General features: G+C 42.0%; 4 protein-coding genes and 1 non-coding gene across 5 annotated transcripts; 2 read left to right on the top strand and 3 right to left on the bottom strand.

The window, feature by feature from the left end:
• Positions 1 to 985: 985 nt before the first annotated feature.
• Positions 986 to 1,963, bottom strand: LOC149110091 (uncharacterized). Its single transcript, XM_089292886.1, has one exon. It carries the CDS (start codon positions 1,867 to 1,869, stop codon positions 1,048 to 1,050), a length of 822 nt encoding a protein of 273 aa, XP_089149012.1. The 5' UTR covers positions 1,870 to 1,963; the 3' UTR covers positions 986 to 1,047.
• A 3,289-nt stretch (positions 1,964 to 5,252) lies between these two features.
• Positions 5,253 to 5,324, top strand: Trnah-gug (transfer RNA histidin (anticodon GUG)). Its single transcript has one exon. It is a non-coding gene; the product is annotated as a tRNA-His (tRNA).
• Positions 5,325 to 5,675: 351 nt separating this feature from the next.
• On the bottom strand, positions 5,676 to 6,282 carry LOC149110093 (uncharacterized). Its single transcript, XM_089292826.1, has one exon. It carries the CDS (start codon positions 6,072 to 6,074, stop codon positions 5,676 to 5,678), a length of 399 nt encoding a protein of 132 aa, XP_089148952.1. The 5' UTR covers positions 6,075 to 6,282.
• A 4,101-nt stretch (positions 6,283 to 10,383) lies between these two features.
• Positions 10,384 to 11,712, top strand: LOC149110094 (putative skeletal organic matrix protein 5). Its single transcript, XM_089292648.1, has 2 exons — positions 10,384 to 10,469; positions 10,831 to 11,712. Exons 1-2 carry the CDS (start codon positions 10,407 to 10,409, stop codon positions 11,344 to 11,346), a joined length of 579 nt encoding a protein of 192 aa, XP_089148774.1. The 5' UTR covers positions 10,384 to 10,406; the 3' UTR covers positions 11,347 to 11,712.
• Positions 11,713 to 17,483: 5,771 nt separating this feature from the next.
• On the bottom strand, positions 17,484 to 17,975 carry LOC149110095 (ATP-dependent DNA helicase PIF2-like). The gene is made up of 2 exons (XM_089291985.1): positions 17,701 to 17,975; positions 17,484 to 17,525 (listed from the first exon to the last, which is right to left on the bottom strand). Exons 1-2 carry the CDS (start codon positions 17,881 to 17,883, stop codon positions 17,484 to 17,486), a joined length of 225 nt encoding a protein of 74 aa, XP_089148111.1. The 5' UTR covers positions 17,884 to 17,975.
• Positions 17,976 to 18,309: the final 334 nt, after the last annotated feature.

Below are 18,309 nucleotides of genomic sequence, written 5' to 3' on the forward strand. Positions count from 1 at the left end.
ACACGGGCACAAACGTCATCGTATTCTTCACGGTGAAGTATCGGTACAAACGTTCTTTCAGGGTCCGATTAAACCGTTCCACCACACTGGATTTCGTATCCCCGCGCGTCGAAAAATGATGAATGCCTTTCTGCTTCATCAAATCCTGAAACGTCTTGTTGTAGAATTCCTTCCCGTCGTCCGTCTGGAGATTGATGGGTTTTCTACCTCCTTTCAAGATCTTAGCCATGGCTTCCGTCACCGCTTTACCCGTCTTGCTCTTCAAGGGCTGGACCCAGGCGTGCTTGGAAAACACGTCCACCACCGTCAAGAGATAACGATACCCTCGATTGTACCTTGAAATATTGATCACCTCGATCAGGTCGGCCGTCCACTGCTCGTCGATGCCGAACACCACCACCGGGACCGTGGGAAAACGACGACGTCTGGGTTTGTGCAGCGTGTACCCCAAATCCCGTTGCAGGACCTCGCGAGCACGTCGTACCGAGATCTTATTGGCCTGGGCGAATCGCGTCAGACCGCCCAGACTACCGGGTCTGGAAGGATCCCGGTACCGTCCCAGTAACGTTTCGGTCGAAAGCGGCTTTTGCTTCTTCTTTTGACCTTTCTTCATAGTCGATAAAGTTTGTACACGCACTGTCTCCACAACTCGAAACGCTGCTCCCGTACCTCGAGATACTTCTTAAATGAATCGGGTTGCCGTTTCAACCACAAGATATAAACGACAAAACGCATCACGTTGGGTTCGACGTCGGTATAGTCAAACACCTCCAAGGGCGAATCGCTGAAATTGTAGGGGATGGGTTCACCCTTACCGTATCGCTCGTAGACACTAGCGCACTTGGAACACAAGGTCGTCCAACACCATCGATCGGCCATGGTCGTACACACTCTCGAGATCAACCAACTCAAGGCATGAGACATAATGATTTGAACTCAATTTTTTATTTCGACTTTCTTATATGTACAAAAACGTCGTGCCTGATTGGTTCTTACGTAAAATCGACTCTGATTGGATAAAACGAAAAAAGAAGGCGAAAAAAAGACTTAGTCCGAATCTGAAAAGTATCGAGAATAGTCCGTGTTCTTACAATCTTGACCGTACTCATTATCACAGTCTTCCTCATAGGTATCCATGGCATAATATTTACAATTTCTCCAATCACATTTACCGGGTCTCCACTTCAGGGCTTCCTCCTCGTCCCCCTTCACATAGAATGCTCGACGCATACTCTCTCTACACTCACCACACAGGTCATCCTCATCCGCTTCAAGGGCACGGAAGAAAAACCGATCCTTCCACATATCACGCTGACGCATGATATCGTAGATCAACTCTTCCAACTTCAGACACGTTTCCTTGTGAGCGCACCTGTTGAAAGTCAGTATCTCCTCCACCTTGGGACTCTTGTCGGACTCCAACACCCGTCGTGACAGGTCTCGAGCGAACCGCAAGGGTTCAAACAGGTCACGGATGGCATCGCTCATCATGTACGTGAGGTGATCCGTGGCGATCAAACAGGCACGCTCGGCGTCCAGGGCGGGATCCCGACAATGAATGAATTTGAATTGACCGCTACCACTTCTGTACATCACGCGACACCACTCACCGCAGAAAAGGTACACCTTTTCGTTCCTCTTCATCATCTCCAAAATCGTACCACCCCAGTCAGGACGACGTCTCATCAAGAGCTCAAAAGACCACAGACTATCGGGTATTTGACCTAACGGTTCGAAGAGATTGTCAAAAATGTACATGTCCACTCTGGCATCCGGAATGGCATCGAGATCTCTTAAAGTGTGTACTTTCTGATCCACGATCTGCTCCACTAGGTCCCGAATCTGGTTCGAGTTGCTATAGTAAGTCATCTTGAAACCCACCCTCAGACAAACTCGTTAAACTTCTTTCCTTCTCGATCCGCTCGCTTCGTGATCTCCAAGCCCGACAAATGAGGATAGCAACTACGGTCGCCCCAGTCAATCAAGTGCCTCTGGAGCCTATAGTACAAAGGGGAGACAAGACGTAACTCCAAGTCAATTATCTTCCCATGTAGCGGTCTTTCGCCTTCTTTTTCGATTGAATCCAAAACGTCAGAAGCTCGATTCAACTGCTGTCTCAGATCTTCAAGGATCTCCTGCACGGCTCTCTCATCCAAAATCCTATAGGTCATCACCGCGTCAAGAGCATGTCGAGAATGATTCGCTGCGTCCAACGGGCTCCTTTTATACCCGCGCCGCGGATCCACTTTCACTCCGTACTTTCCCGGATCACGCGCCCTTTTTCAGATCCACCAATCGGAACGAAGACCGTCACATGATCCCATCACACCACACGTCACCGATTGGTTGTCAAAAACGTCCATAAAGTCGAACCACGCATTCCATCACGAGTCACTTTTCTCAACAGTCGTCATGGATTCACACGTCGAACCCGACAGGAAAAAGAAAAATCATCCAAAAAGAAGGAGGCGCGTAAGAAACTGAAACTGCTCCTACCCAAGAGAGTGGAAGGAGAAGGTAAACTACAATCCACCTTAGATAGATGGTTATTCAAAAAACCTCGTTCCAGACTACGTTTCAACGAACGCGTCCTCTTCAAAGAGATCACCCCGGACTCGGTCAGTTGGACCACCGTCCCTCTCAAAGGCTTCTCGCGACCGTGGAGCGCCTTTTCGATCCAACGTCAAGAATGTAGAAGCCGAATGAAAAGTAACCATGACAAGCGAAGGCAAAGACTGACCCCCAAGAACGTGCGAAAGACCAGTCACATCCTAGAAACCATGCGACGTGAAAACACCTTGTTGGGATACTAACTCAATCTCTATCTTCACAGACTCAAAGCTACCTGCCATTCAAGGCGGATGCATGACCGTGATCAGAGACTCACCTCCTCGAACCATGCAAGTCCTGCAAGTACTGGAACCCCTGGGACTCGGCAAATTCAAGAAAGACAACCTCGTAGAAGTGCCACCTGAAGTGGATGACCTAGGAGAATCCACCGAAGTACAAGTGTTGGAGGAATTCGACCCCGATCAGTTCCTGAACCAACTGAAACCACAAGATCCCACCTGCCCGCGTTGCATGGTACCCATGGAATATGGAAGCGTGCGAACCCCAGACGGTGGCACCTGGGAGTATTACCGATGCCCCTCTTCCAGATTCTACACCAAGTGTTATGTGACCTGCGGCGTCAAAGAGGTGGGCACCTACCTGAGACGCGTCGAAGAACAGACCCACCCCTGCTACAGGAACATCGACCCGGCTCGTTTCCGATGTCTATGCAGCAAGTCCCTGGTCTTAGCCACCTCCCACTCCCAGTCCAACCCAGACAGGCTCTATCTCAAGTGTCCCAAGCGTACCTGCAAGTTCTTCCAATGGATCGACGAATACCCACGAGGAGTCGCCGAAGCCATACTGATCAATGGACAGGACCCAAACTAAGAAAAAGACAGACACAGTTTTTTCGTATAAACACACTCCGATTTTTATTTCACAATATTTTACACGTTTGGTAATTTATCCTCCGCGTCGATCATCGCTCGCATCGTTACTTGAGTACATTTGTTAAAAGTACTATAATAAAAGTGAATTGTGAGGATATAGCGTCTCGCTGTCTTCTTCTGTCTCTTAGTCCACGTGGACTGAAAGGGCTCAAAACCGTAACACAACATAAGTCGGTGAAACGTGATCCGGTCCACGGGCGGCTTCACTTTCACGTCCCATACAAGGTTCTTGCGTATGGTCAGGATCGAGTTAAACAAAGTTCTCCCGGAACACTTCTCGATTCTCAGGTACCTGCTATGACTTCGGGTCCAGTTTTCCCTCTGCTCGTCCGTGAAAAACAGGATTTGGTGGAGCATCACCTCGAGCTGACTAGAATCTTTGAGTTGTGTCAGCCATCGTCGGCCCACCAACAAATCCCGGATGGGAAAGTTCATATCCTCATAGAATCTGGTCCAGGGTGCCTCCATTTGGTCAATGGCTTCCTCATAGGTAACCCCAGGCTTTCTCGGCACATGGTTTTGTAGACCAATCTCTCTAAGGGCCATGATAGCGCTCAATACAAGTTCAAAACTCAGAGTGAAAATCGGGGGCAGCGCGGATTCGCTTTATGAAGATCCGTCCAGCCAATCACAGATCGAGACGAAGTCACGTGTTACCCAGACCCAGGGGATAGGGGGGTATCCCCCTACCACACCCACTCACGGTAGGAGACTGGACACCATTATAACGTGTGTATAAAATAAGCGAGTTGGACCGATCACTTTCACTCTGAGTTTTTTTCAACTTGTATGAGCGCCCATTACAGAAGACTGTGGATACTCTCGTTAGTGTGGCTTCTCAAAGTACCAAGTGAGTATGGAAGTATTAGAGCAGTGTAACGTAGAGTTGACTACCTGGGAAAAGCGGGTGAGAGAGTGGATGAACGACGAAGAAGAAGAGACCCCTTTGTACAGGGACCTAGAACAACTTTTAGGTTTTATCGAGGTGGCCCTGGACCAACTAGATCTTTTGTTCCTGGAAGAGAGGTTGGGGGTCCTTGACGAGGACGATACCAATGATTTAGTCATTCACGTAGACTTTGTCCGCAACACTTACAGTCAATTGCTTCATTTTTAGCTATGGAACCACCCCTCCACTGCCACGTGTGCAAACAACTGAGACCCTGCTGCCGCCAACCCATACTAGAATTGAGCAGAAATGGGACCCACACCAAATTCGTACGAGCAATCTCGGGACCACTCAGAAAAGAATGGGGACTAGGGTGCGTCTACGCCACCTGTTGCGGTGTCATCTATGGCATGTACCACAATATGGAAACCAACTGTTACGAACCCGTCTTCCTGGGAAACGGTTACAACCAGGCCCTGTCACGTGTCAATCACGTCAAATCGTTCCTTGATTGTCATCCCGAGGAAAAAGAGGGTGCCGGTCAATAGGACCGTGCACACGTCCCACCCTGTAAACCAAGTAGAATGACCAATAAAAAGTTGTTTTTGTTCTATTTTCAGACTCCATGTCTCGATTTCCTAAACCCGAATGTATATGGTGTAAGGAAGGATACACTCCCAATCACAGTATCCAAGACTACTTCCTGACACCCTGTTGCGACCAATTCTTTCACGGATCCTGTAAAGCCCTCCACACCTGGTGGTTGAAACCCTCCCAAAGACGCTGCCCTCATTGCAATACCGTGAATTTCGGACTACCTCCCGATGACAACCCCAAAACCAAGTCCTAAAGAGGTAAGCGCTTCGATGGTCTAATGGTTAAGACGTTGAGTTGTGGCCTCAAAGACCCAGGTTCGATTCCTGGTCGGGGCATTAAAATTCTTTTTTCTTTTTTAGAGACCCCTGGCCTGTAAAATCCGTTTGGACGAACCCCACCCCGACGAAGATGTCATGCTCCTTTTCCTCACCCAACATTTTCCCTACCCCTGGTACATGCGAAGAGACCTCTCCAAAGTTTGGCCCTTCGGACGCGTGTTCGAATCCTCCTCAGGCCTTCACGGAGAATTTCTCACCCCGCAGACCATGATGCTAGCCCTCGTGCATCTAGGAACCAATGACGTGCAAGCCCTAGAGACGAAGAAAAAAAATCACACAACAAACCATGTACATTCTCTCTTTAAAGGTTCTTTATTAGTTACAAGCATAAAATAAAAAATGTTTTTTTCACTCCTCTGGTGACGTCATCGTTTCGATAAAGGCTGCGTACGCCAACTCTTCTCTGTCACCCCAACCACTCTTCCACTCTTTCCATCCGGCCTCAAAACTCTCCGGCAACCTCTCCAAACGCACAGGTTCCTTTTTATCCAGAGACTCGTCCTCCAACATCTTCCTTGACATGGCCTGTCTGAACTTGATCACCTCATCCGCCAGCTTCGTCATCTCTTTCTTCAGGAGGTTATCCGTACTGTCCCTAACGGAGCTTTTCATAATCTTTCCAAGAATACTATCCTTCACGGCATCCAACACTCTCGCTGCAAACTCCTCTCTCGGAATGTCCTTTGGCAACGTCCCCGCAGGAATACTAATCACCTCCACCTTCGTCTTGCTCTCCTCCGAAGTCATCCTTTTTCGCGTCGATCTCCAAACAACAATGCCAAACTCAACAACTCAACACCTTTTTATTCGCACACGAACCTCGATTTCATGTTTACCTTATTTGGACATGCACGTGACCTGTGACGTCACGGGCGCCATGTTTTGCCTACCTGGCGGCCATCTTGGATTTCCAAATTTAAGAGAATGTATGGGAAAAAAGTGGTCACGTGGTATAATCCCTGCACGCTGATTGGTTACGGCCCCAACAAGCGTATATGACTACTTGCATGCCGTGTCGGCCGAGTCTTTCGGAACATGCAATGTTGACGCTTGATTACGATTTGCGATGTATAAGCGACTATCAAGATTTTTCATAAAGTTGAATGAGTATTGCTATCGCTGCAGTTTCGCTTACGAATGATTGACAGTTGTATTTCATGAGATCTAGAGTAAACTGTTCTGCCTAAAACTAAACAACCACGAGAGCGCTCTCCGTTCAAAACGCTCTACTTTCGTTTAGGATCAATACAGAGTGCAAACCATTAAATACAAACCATCGCGCGTCAAAACATTTGGTATTTACGTTTGGCAGAACCATTCCATACATGCTTAGAGGCGAGGTGACTCGCCTGCCGACAAGCTCTTTTCGATTCGCGGGCTACACAATGACTTACCTAGCAAGGTTATTTGTGAAACAAATTAACGACCTCGTGTTAGGTTAAAACTACATTCATAAGGATTCTTCTACCTTCCCTCTACCGGAGTGTCTTCAGTTTATTTTTCTTCTGGGGTTATTACTCCACATCTGCTTATAAGTTAAAGGCTTCCATTAGTTTTAAGGTATCTTTTCTTTCGGCTCGGACGAAAGCAAAATGCTACAAAATTAAATCTAGACTAAATGCTTCGAGGTGCGCGATAGAAACTGAAACTACGCTTCGAGAAGCAGGCAGGAAGTCAGCCAGCCAGGTTACACTTGAGAGCAAAGGCAGCATCAGGCTTAATACGGCCAAGTTGAGAAAGAACACAAATTTCAACAGCATTACATTGTTACATTTTTACTTACCAACCGCAAAACAAAAGAAGGTGAGTTTTATATTGTAACCTGAAACCTCTGAACCATAGGTGAATCCTGATAATAGCCAAAACTTAGGTACACTGTAGGAAACACATTGTTTTAAAAAATTGGATAAAAAACCCACAAACGACTAAAATATTGCTTCCCAAGATAAATACACGTTGACAAGAGTATTCCATAGCAGTTAACATTTTTCACGCGTCGACTTTTCTTCAGCCAGTTATCTGCCAGCTTCTGCCATTAAAATAATTTAGTTCCCTAATTTGTAGTTAAAACCTAAATGATTTCTATTTTACCACTGTCACGTATGTTTTAAAATTGGACAACAAGATGCTTTTTTATATACCTGAAAGCTTTACTCCGCTCAAACTGGTAACAAAGCTTTTGAATTGTCCTAAATGTTAATGATTTGTAGACTAATTACTCACGTAATCTGCGTTTATGATAGTTTTCTAATAGCGCGCTTTTAGGGCCGGGTAAAACAACGAACGTGATCTGAGCTCTATTCACTTGTTTGCTAGTAATAATGCACATATATTATCGTTCTTTCCCCAGAAACAAATGCTTTTCAACCAGATGGCACTTCTATCAGTCAGACTTTTCAACAGCGTCAGTTCTTAAAGGACGAGTTCCATTATCTGAATGTGACTCGAGTTGGAACATTTACTGTGTACGACATCTTTGATTGCATCTTTGAATGCCTCAGCAGTCCCTCGTGCCTTTCTTTTAACTTGGCCGCCTCCAAAGGAGAAGATGGAAACATTTGGTGCGATCTGCTTTCTTCTGATAGGTACAGAAACTTCAGAGAGTACAATGAAAACACGACTTCGCATCACTTTTTCACTATGGTAGGGCCTGGTTTCTGATACATGGGTTTCTTTACCACATTGACATTGCTACTTTACTCCAAATCATCAAACCAAGTTTCTTTTTTAACCATGAATTATTTCTTCTTATTTTAGTCACCATGTTCTTCCATGCCGTGTCAAAACGGAGGTACCTGTGTGACGAATTACAAGTATGACACCTTTGAATGCCATTGTGATAAAGGATTCATTGGCGAATATTGTGAGAAAGGTAGACTGCCAACTTTATTCAATTAGATTTGTTTCATTTGTACTGTTTTAAGGTGTTCACCTCCATGCGATAGCTACGAACGTTGACATTGCGCCAGAATTGGTTGAACGACTACATCCGACTACCAGTGTGCATATGACCGCTTCAATCGCTGCAGAATAAAAATACTGCCTGAGAGAGCCTGGATCAACCAACGATCGCTACGTTTGCCAGAGAATTGTTTCCATATGGTCCGCGCAATGATCAGCTTAACTTTTTTCAGTGATCGTAGCAATCATTTGCCTGATATGGGAACCAACTAGTAAGCATCATTCGTTCTAATAATTAAATATCATACTTTTTGTTTGCAGCTGTGACGTCATGCAAAGAACTGTACAACGTGTACAAGTAAGCCAAAATTTTAAATGTTAGACATTTTAAAGAAGTTCTTGTAATTACCATTGGTCAAGAGTCCTTATTTTAGTTCTTATTTTCCTTATTTCCATTCCAACTAACCGTATGAATGCGTGTTCAATTAAGCATTTACACTACGAGTGATTCGAAAATTCTCTCAAAATTGTGCGAGCCTTCAGGCGAATACAGTTTGTAAGAATTTTGAAATATATCACGAGTAGCCAGAGTAAATCCTTCTGATTACTAAAGCTTTCATACGATTCCTTGTTTATTATCTGACTAAGAAAAGTTCTAACTCGCGCGCGTTTATTTGCTCTCCTGCGGGGCAAATTAAAAGTTTACGATAGATTGACCTGCTATCAGCCAATCACGATTAACTAATTTTCTAGTCAAGTAACAACGATCGAATTTGAAGGTGGTTGTTAAGCACTACGTTTTATACCTAACTGTTAATTGTTCCTAATAAGAGCGTTGAGGTAAACTTTGAAAACAGCCCTAAAAACAGACCAGATTTCACAAAACGTGGCCACCTATCAAGCAAATTATTTTGTATTTATTGTTTGCAACTTTCTCAGGACGAAAACAAAAGGTAGAATGATCTAGATACCGGTCTAGAAGGGAAAATCTAGACTGCGGTCATTATCGATTTAAGCCAATCATATTCGCACCCCGTGAATTTGATAGTTTCCAGTCCTTGCGAGACACGGCTATATGATAATAATACGTTTTTTAGACGAAGGACCATAGTTAATAGAGGGGACTGGTTATGAAGCCCAGCAAACATCAAAAGAGCAAACAGAGATGCCAAGATTTATGTTGGAAAGTCCACGATCGTACATAATCTTTTGTTTTGCGCTTGTACACTATGAATGAATTACGTAACCAACACGTTTCTATTGGTTAGTTCCTCAGTGCGGAATAAACAACTATTGTGTTTTTTGCACGGTCAAAAAAGGTCAAAAAAGGCCAAAAAAGTGAAAAAAAACATACAAGAAAGAACTTTGTCGTTTTTCATAACCATTCCCCTCTATTAACTATGGAAGGACTAACGATTTAAACATCAGCGTAACTAATTCGCTCCCTTTATCAACTTCAAATTCAGATAAATGAACTTTAAATTTGTATTACTCACTCACTCACTCATGCCCTTTACGCCTAAGTGGCATGTAGGGCAGCAATATGTTCCCTCCCCATCTGTCGGTCCCTTGCCATAAACTTGATGCCTTCCCAGGTCTTCCCCGTCTGCTTGATTTCCTTCTCCACCGTCCGCCGCCATGTGATCTTAGGGCGGCCTCTCTTGCGTTTTCCTTCTGGCGTCCAATGCAAAGCAGTTTTCGCAATTGAGGCTTCTTGGCGAGCGACGTGGCCAATCCACCTCCAACGTCTCCTCATCAGGACGGTAGCCATTGGTTCAATTCCACACCGTTCAAAGAGATCATTATTTGAGATGACATTAGGCCAAAAGATGCGTAGGATACGCCGAAGGCTCTTGGTGTGAAATGTAGAGAGCTTTGATAAATCCTTCTCCGTTAAGCGCCAACATTCTGAACCATACAGGAGAGTTTCAAATTAAATTTGTATTGCCGCCGTCATATTTACACGAGTTCTCAGACAAAACAAGCAAACTATCTATTTAAGCTCTAAATATTATATTAACAAGTAAACAGTGTTGAAACCAGTGAACATTTATTTCAACTCGATCTCAAGTTTCTTTAATTCAATAGCTTTTGTTATTATTCACATCCAACAGGTCCAGCGTAAGTCAGCTGGTTACGCTCCACATTGACTCAAAACCAATTTCTATTCTCTGTCACATGGGAGATTTTGGGTGTGGAGATGGGGGATGGACACCGGTCATGAAGATTGACGGCAACAAGGTATCACATTAAATCAACTCTCTACTCGTACACGCAAAGAAACATTATCTGTAAAACTTAAATGGCTACTTTTAAGTGGAATGAAATGAACTCGATATTCTTGATGGGATATAGCACGAGTAACTCAGCTCAGTTAGTCGAGATTCTCAACATAATGTTTGATGTTTCACGCAATCCTTTGGTTTTGCGGATTCGTTTGGATCAGAAAATTGTTTACAACAAGATGTTATGTTTACGAAGTCACCAAAACAGTACTCTGTAAGAATTCCAAAGTTAGATGATTAAATGAGCATTATTCTTTATATACGAGAGGCAATTCATATTTTAAAATGAGCAGAACGTTTTTACTTTTTCTCTTCAGAGTACATTTCATTATAACGAGGGGTACTGGAGTAATAAAACTGAATACAACCTTCCTGGAGGGGAGACTGGGTTTGACTCACAAGAGACCAAGTTACCGACCTACTGGAATACATCCTTCTCCAAGATCTGTCTTGGTATGAGGATCGGCCAACAGATCAACTTCATTGCCATCAACAAGAAAGCCAAATCTCTGTACTCACTGATCGCTGACGCGCAATACCGCAACACCTCACTGGGTCGTAACACGTGGAAGAAGCTGATTGGTTCACAAGCCTCTTTGCAGCTCAACTGTAACAAGGAGGGATTCAATGTTGAGACTACCGTATGGGATAACAGAGCAAGAATAGGTATCATTAGTAACGACGCAAACGACTGCTTGAGTTGTAACTCCAGAATCGGGTTTGGTACAGGAGGGCATCCTGATGACTCCAACACCTGTGGAAACGAAGCTTTATGGTCACCAGATACTGGCGACAAACACATCAAAGCCATTGGTTACATATTAGTGCAGTAAGAAGGAACTGATGAAATGAAGTCAATATCCACAACCTAAATCAATATACTCGAAACACATTAAAGTCACGTCAGTTCCATATTTTTAACCCTATTTAGCATGAACTTTAGTTTCGTCCGTGAGCCTGAAGGGGTGGGGCTCTTTTAGCCGACCATATGTATTTCCAAAAGAGTGCACTCAATAGGCTTGTAGGGCATCCGAACTTGCAAATAATCACGTCTCATTTTCGACGTCATACACCTTAGTGACGTCATGTTTAAAAATATCCGCCATCTTGGATCCGCCATGTTAGATTTAGATTAGATTTTTGACTTCTTTATTTCCACACTAAAGAAGAGAATAAATTGTTCAATTAAAAAAAAAAAATTTGGTTTCAATAATTTTTTCAGAAATGCAAGAGCAACTGAAAAACTGATATAGACAAATCCAAAAAGCATATGAAGATTCAACAAATTGGAAAGATTTGATCATTAAAATCGCTACAAAATCTAAAGTCTCTCCAGAACATAGCTTTAAAATTTTGAAACCCCAAACTTGGATATAACACTGCTTACCATGGACACGTGAGGTTACATGGGGATTAGCCAAATAGTTTAAAAACACATTTTTGGGCATTACTTGCTGCCACTGTTGTTTTGGGAGTCGTCGTGGCCTCATGGTTAGAGCACTTGTCTCCGGATCGAGCAGTCCGGGTTCGAGCCCTAGCCGGGGGCATTGCGTTGTGTTCTTGATGAAAACACTACTCTTACAATGCCACCCTCCACCCAGGTGTATAAATGGGTAGCAGCGAATTTTATTGCTGGGGGTAACCCTGCAATGGACTAGCATCTCATCCAGGGGGGAGTAGAAATACTCCTAATCACTTCAGGCTACTGAAACAGGAGATAAGCTCCGGCCTGATGAGTCACGTGGCTTTATCTACCTACCTACCTATCTACCTACCTTAATTGTTGAAAAATAATTGTAGTATATACCTTATTCCAAAATGGCTGCCATTTTAGTGTTCCTTTGTGTACCTTCAAATTACCCCTTGTTGCCTCGTTCTTAAACTGGAAATCCAAAAGAATTTTATCCCTTGAACGAGGCAGCAAGGGCTAATTTGGAAGCAAACGAAAGAACACTAAAATGGCGGCCATTTTGGAATAAGATAGAAGTGCTGAAAATGCTGGAAACTGTTGCCAGCAACCTTAAATACTGTATATAAGCTAAGAAGACTGAACAGTTTATTGGGAGACGTATGAAACGTTCGCCATTTTTATTAAAGAAAATAACCTTATTATTGTCCGTTTTAAGACATAAACCTCAGTCGAAGTAAGGAGGTTTTCATTTTCTACATTAGCTATTCATTTGGTGGTTTCTTTGACTTACTAAAACGCAAGATGAGTACCTTGTGCATTTGACATTTCTGTCATAGTATTTGCCGTAGTTTCCAATCCAACAGCTACTTGAAAAACAGGCATGATGTCCACATGTGGAGAAAGACTACGAAAAAAAATAATATTCCTAAATAGTCATTGTAAGTGAGAGAAATACCTCTATAGATACCTTCAGTTATTTGTAATTCATAACAGCATATTTAGCGGAATATGTGTTACCATACGACTAAGAAAGATCAGGATCACAAGCTTGATGTCCGATGAAAACTGTTTGTGCTTTCTAATAAGTATTCAACTGCAACGGATAATTAAAAGCAGTGCGAAGAGCATTTGATTGACATTAACGAAATAGGAAACGTTTTCCATGTTTTATCGAGTTCTAGTAGAATTCTACTTGTACACTAAGTTCCACAAATGGAACAATCAGGTTGGCTGAGCTATCCTATAATATCATCTTTTGATAATTCTAAAACATAATTTAAGGAAAAAAGGCCGACTCCAGAAATCTAGAGTCTCCCTTTTATTTGAACAATCCATGCTTGAATTTGTTACATAACAAGCTTTGGTCTAAGTTTTTCTGTATATATGTTAACATAATTTATGATCTGTGTACGCAATATTTTATATTGCTCTTGTCGTTTTATTTTGGCCGTTAATTTTGGAACCATAGCGAAAATTTGGAAAGTAAATGGTTTCGCCTCTGTTTCTTCGATCGAGAGAAATAAGTCAAATGAGATTTTTGCGCATGCGTGATTCCGCATAAAGTGAACTGCGCAAGTCTTTGCGTGGACATGGTTTTCTAGCTCGTGATGGTTTGACAATCGATTGATGGTTCCAATGCGGTCATCATAAAAGAACGCAAGCAGAGTTTCTGAGTCAAAATTGTGAGTGTTAGTGACCATATAGAATCCAAGAGTTTGTTGAAACAATAAAGCTTTTCAATCTACTTTGCGAGTTACTGGTGAGACTTGTTTGTGCACGTGGTAAATAGAAAGCAAGCTAATTCCCCATGAATTTTTTCTTTGGAAATGTCCATTATGATCTTGATCTTCGCCGAGAAGAACTTTCTGTTCTGTGAGGGCACCTTTTCTTATAAGAGAAGCCGAGAAGTTGCCGACATTTCACGAGCACACTACTAGTCAATACCCAACGCTGACACTTCTATAATTAAATTCAATTCGCACAATGTTTCGCCGGTTGATTTAACAAATAGAGAAGCCTAAGCCGTGTATTACTTAAGAAATACAAAACATGTACCGTGTTTCTATCGAGTTATAGAAACACGAGTGGAAGTTTGGGAGAACGAGAAATGTTGTGGGAACACGAGCCGCAGGCACAGGGAGCCGTCACATCCGTTTAGAATATGAATAAAAAATTAGCCTACCTTTATCGCGCGTGTTTTGTGTTTTGTGGCGGCCATTTTGAATTTTTACGCGGTCTACTAGTGCGAAGTCTGGAACCGAAATTACGGAAGTTTGGGACGGGCGGGAAAATTCGCAAATTCTCGGAGGTAGCCGATCGCTTACCGAGGATGATAAAGCGACAAGGGATGAAACTTCTGACTAGCTTTCGTCGTATGTCTCTGCTAGTTGGGGGGAACGGAAATAAGATGTGAAAGAGAGACCGGAAGTCAAAACTGCGAGTTTCGCGACGCGCGTTTAAAGTGCTGCAACATGGCGGATCTAATGGCGTCCACTTCGTCCTCTCGAAAAGACGATTGTTACAAATTTTTTTTAAGAATTATTGAGCTGGTCGTCGCTGCAGAGGAAGTGATATGTGAAAGAATCAACATTGAGTCGACAAACAAATTTAAGATAACGGCATGGTGAGTACAAAAGTTGAAGTAAGGCATGGTGTACGTGGCAGTCAGGCAGTGAAAAATGTTCCTCGACTTAAGGTCGGCACACACGAGGGGACTAGTCATTGCGACTAGGATAGTCTCTGCAACTAGTCCCCTAAAGAGTTTACAGTAGATGCGAGTACATTTGGTCGTGTGATTATAAAGGTCTTCTTAAATGTCGCGGAAACCAAACGAAGAACTGAAAGAGGGATCCCCTTGTCTGCGATTCTTGTCCATGGTTAAAATCAAATGCTAGTGCCAATGGAGTAGAATTCATTACAGTTGTTCCTTAATACTCGCTACTTTACTAAGTAATGACGGTCAACTGAAGTAAAACCAAAACCAAAAACATAAGTCAGTGCCTGATTACTTTCGACACTCAATTGAAAGCTGCTCTAAATAATTAATTAAATAATTGTACTCGTAGTGCAATTACCTACACTGATAAATAAATACAGTTGAACCTGCGGTTGCACCCACCTCTTGTAAGAGATCACCTCTCCTCAGCGACCAGTTTTCCAAAATACCAAAAGTTTTGCAATCAAATTTTTTGGAACCTCTTGTAAGTAACCACCTCTCGTAAGCGACCACGACAACTTTGAGAGCTAAAAGGTTGAAATTTCCTTTTGTCTTTAACCTCCCGTTAGCGACCACTTGACAGATAATATAGCATAAATTGGATAATAAGGTGTCGTAACGTTATCGCATTCCTGAGTAGTACACGAGATGGAAATTTCTCAGTGGGAAGAACTAGATTTTTTCCCGAAATTGACTCTTCACATGAATAAAACATTCAAAACATGGGGTAAATCTCTGCAGTTACCATATGCTAATGAGGCAAAATTTTGACTCAGTATGGTCCAAGCTCTCACAAGTTACCATCTCCCGTAAGCGAACACCTAGGCTTGACATTTTGGGTGGTCGCTTACGGGTGGTTTGAATGTATCTCCTCCCCAATGTGGCTTTAATTTTCAGGAAATGTTTCAATTTGCAAATTCAAATTTCAGCGGCAGCCAGGAATTCTGAAACCCTGAACATACATATTGCAAAAGTCCCAAATAATGTATTAGCAATATAGCATTCTGCATTGAGTATATACCAAGAGGATATTAAAAGTCATAAGTCATGTGACAGAAATGGATAGTTTGCCAATTTCATAGTAATTTGATTAAACCATGATTTATTGGCAAGAAATAAATAATAGAGCAGTTTTCAATTGAGTGTCATAAAACCAAAACCAAAGCATAGTAATTGCCTGATTAAAAAACCGGTCTAAAGTTCTAATGAAGTTATAAATGAGTACTAACAAAAGTATTTCAAAATGCTATTTATTTTTAATCACAATCATATTCTGTTGTCATAAGGAATAAATAACATTGAGAAGACCTCCGAAAATGAGACATCAAGAAATTTGTTACTGCATGGAAAGCCAGTGTACTGGTCCAACATCTCAAAGAAGCCATGGAACCAGAATAACCCATCTCTTACATTATCTATGAGAAACTGAAGGAAGAAGGGATCACTTCAGATTGGGTTGTGCAACATGAATGCAAAATCACTCGTCTGGAAATGTGCTGAATGATAAAATGTTGGTTCAGATATCATTACTAATACATGTATCATTACTAATACATGTAGTTGAATTGTCCAAACTTGTATCCTAACTGACTAACAAAGTGATTAAACTCAATTTTATGCCCTTTCATTTCTTAACATTCACACTATTTCTTTTCTTTGAGTGGTTAAGGGGATGACTAACTATTAATATGACTGAGAAAATTGGGTTGCATTTATGTTTGAGATTTTGTAGTGATCAGAAACTTTGGCGTTTAAAGACTGCTCTCTGGTGAAATTCTCCTGAGATAATGATATCAAAGCTTTGCAACTCCAACAAACATCCAATCACTACACACTAGTAGGTCATGCTTTATATAACCACAGAAAGTAATTTTAATTAAAGTAAATTTTTTTTTTTGCATCAAACAACCCTGATTGAACTTAAGATTTAACTGTTTCTGATTTCGCAAAATGTTTGTTTTTATGAAAATTGTAGGGTAGAATGCATTCCCCAGCATGACCAGCATTTTAGTGTAACTCCACTGCTGTATGCAAGCACCAAAGCCATGACAGGTTCATTGAAAACAGGAGACTTCTGAAGTCTGAAGTGGATTGAAGATTGGGAGGTTAAGAAGTCAGTAGAAGAGGAGACCTAAGTGCATCAGACAGAAACAAATATATTTTTTTGTCTGACAAACTCTTATTTGATTTGAGGTCCACTTGATTATTGGCTTTGAACAGATTTGAAGCATTTCATTTCAGCTGAATCCCGGTTGTGTCTTTAATCTTTAATCTTTAATCTTTGATAAAAATTCCAAATTACATTTCATTGATCAATCAAATGAACCATTCAATCCAGTGAATTTGAGGACAGCTTAAAACAGAACACAAGATTCCTTAATATAAGCCGCCTTAGTGTATCATTGTATGATTGTATACCTAGTTAAAAATTACTCTAAACTCATATTAAAAAATAAGATAATCACGATAAAAAATTAGCACTGAACTAAGTCAATGTTTAAGTCAATGTTTGAAAACAGTGGCCCAGTAGAATACATTTTTTGCCAGGTTAGGGGAGGCAACGGGCAAAAATAGCAACCTTTTACCTACTGTCGGTATGGAACCACCATCAAGATCATTCTTTTGGGACAGACATGCTCCACTTCCAAGTTTAACACTAGTCAAACTTCAAGCTTCTCATTTCCCAAACCAGAAAGGAATAAAACGGGTTTTGTGTAAAATAGCGATAGATTTATCGTTTGTGATGAATGCATTTCTGTACATTTACTCTTTTTTCAAACCTGCTCCGCGAAAATTTGAAAGACTCCGTGGAACCGCCGGCCACTTTTAAACGATCAACATTTTCATCCATCATCCTCGGCAATTGAAGTCGCTAAAGCAAGAAGCTGAATGAAAATGAAAATGATTGAGTTACAAAATTCTACAACAAATATGTATTGCTAAAAAAGAAGCTTTGATGGTTTAGCAAGTTTCATCCATCATGACGTTGTATGAAAATGTTTGGTCATTGCGAAAGCCGACAGACCGGCATAAGATTCCTCGTTAGCTCGTTACACTTACCGCTTTCTTTGTGCGCTCAGAAATTTGCTTTAGGAGAAAGGACTTTCCACTACCGGGGGCTCCCGCAATAAAAGTATTGTGGCCAGCCAAAACGATATCCAGCACTTGCTTCTGACAGTCGAAGTCAAACCACTTGTGGCAAACGAACATCAATCTAATTTTCAAGCTCTTTCTGAATCGCATGACCGAAAAGGTCCCCAATTAACGAGAACCTCGTCGTCTCATATCACAAACTTACCTTAGCATTAACATCGGCAAAATTTTCTCCTACTATACTTACCTCTTATTGTCAGGAGAAACAAAATTTCTTGACATAACGGTCATAAAATTTCTGAATTCTTCCAAATACGAAATGACAATTCTTTCGGCCTTGAAGCAGCATTCTATTTCCGGAATAAAATCATCAAACTTCCAGAATTAAAACTGACCAATCAGAACAAGCACCACTATCACTTCCGCTTCGATTCTGGCAATCAACGTTTCGCATTTCTCACTTAAGTGGCCCCCAACTGGCAGAGACATAGTGCGAAAGCGAGTAGTTTAAAACAACGCCAAAATATCGCAGACCTTCTAGATGTTTGGGCTAAGTGAGCGTAGATATATTTAGTT

Source organism: Orbicella faveolata, unplaced genomic scaffold, assembly GCF_042242905.1.
Source record: "Orbicella faveolata isolate gen_17 unplaced genomic scaffold, um_ofav_v1 contig_24, whole genome shotgun sequence".
Taxonomy (NCBI): Eukaryota; Metazoa; Cnidaria; class Anthozoa; order Scleractinia; family Merulinidae; genus Orbicella; species Orbicella faveolata.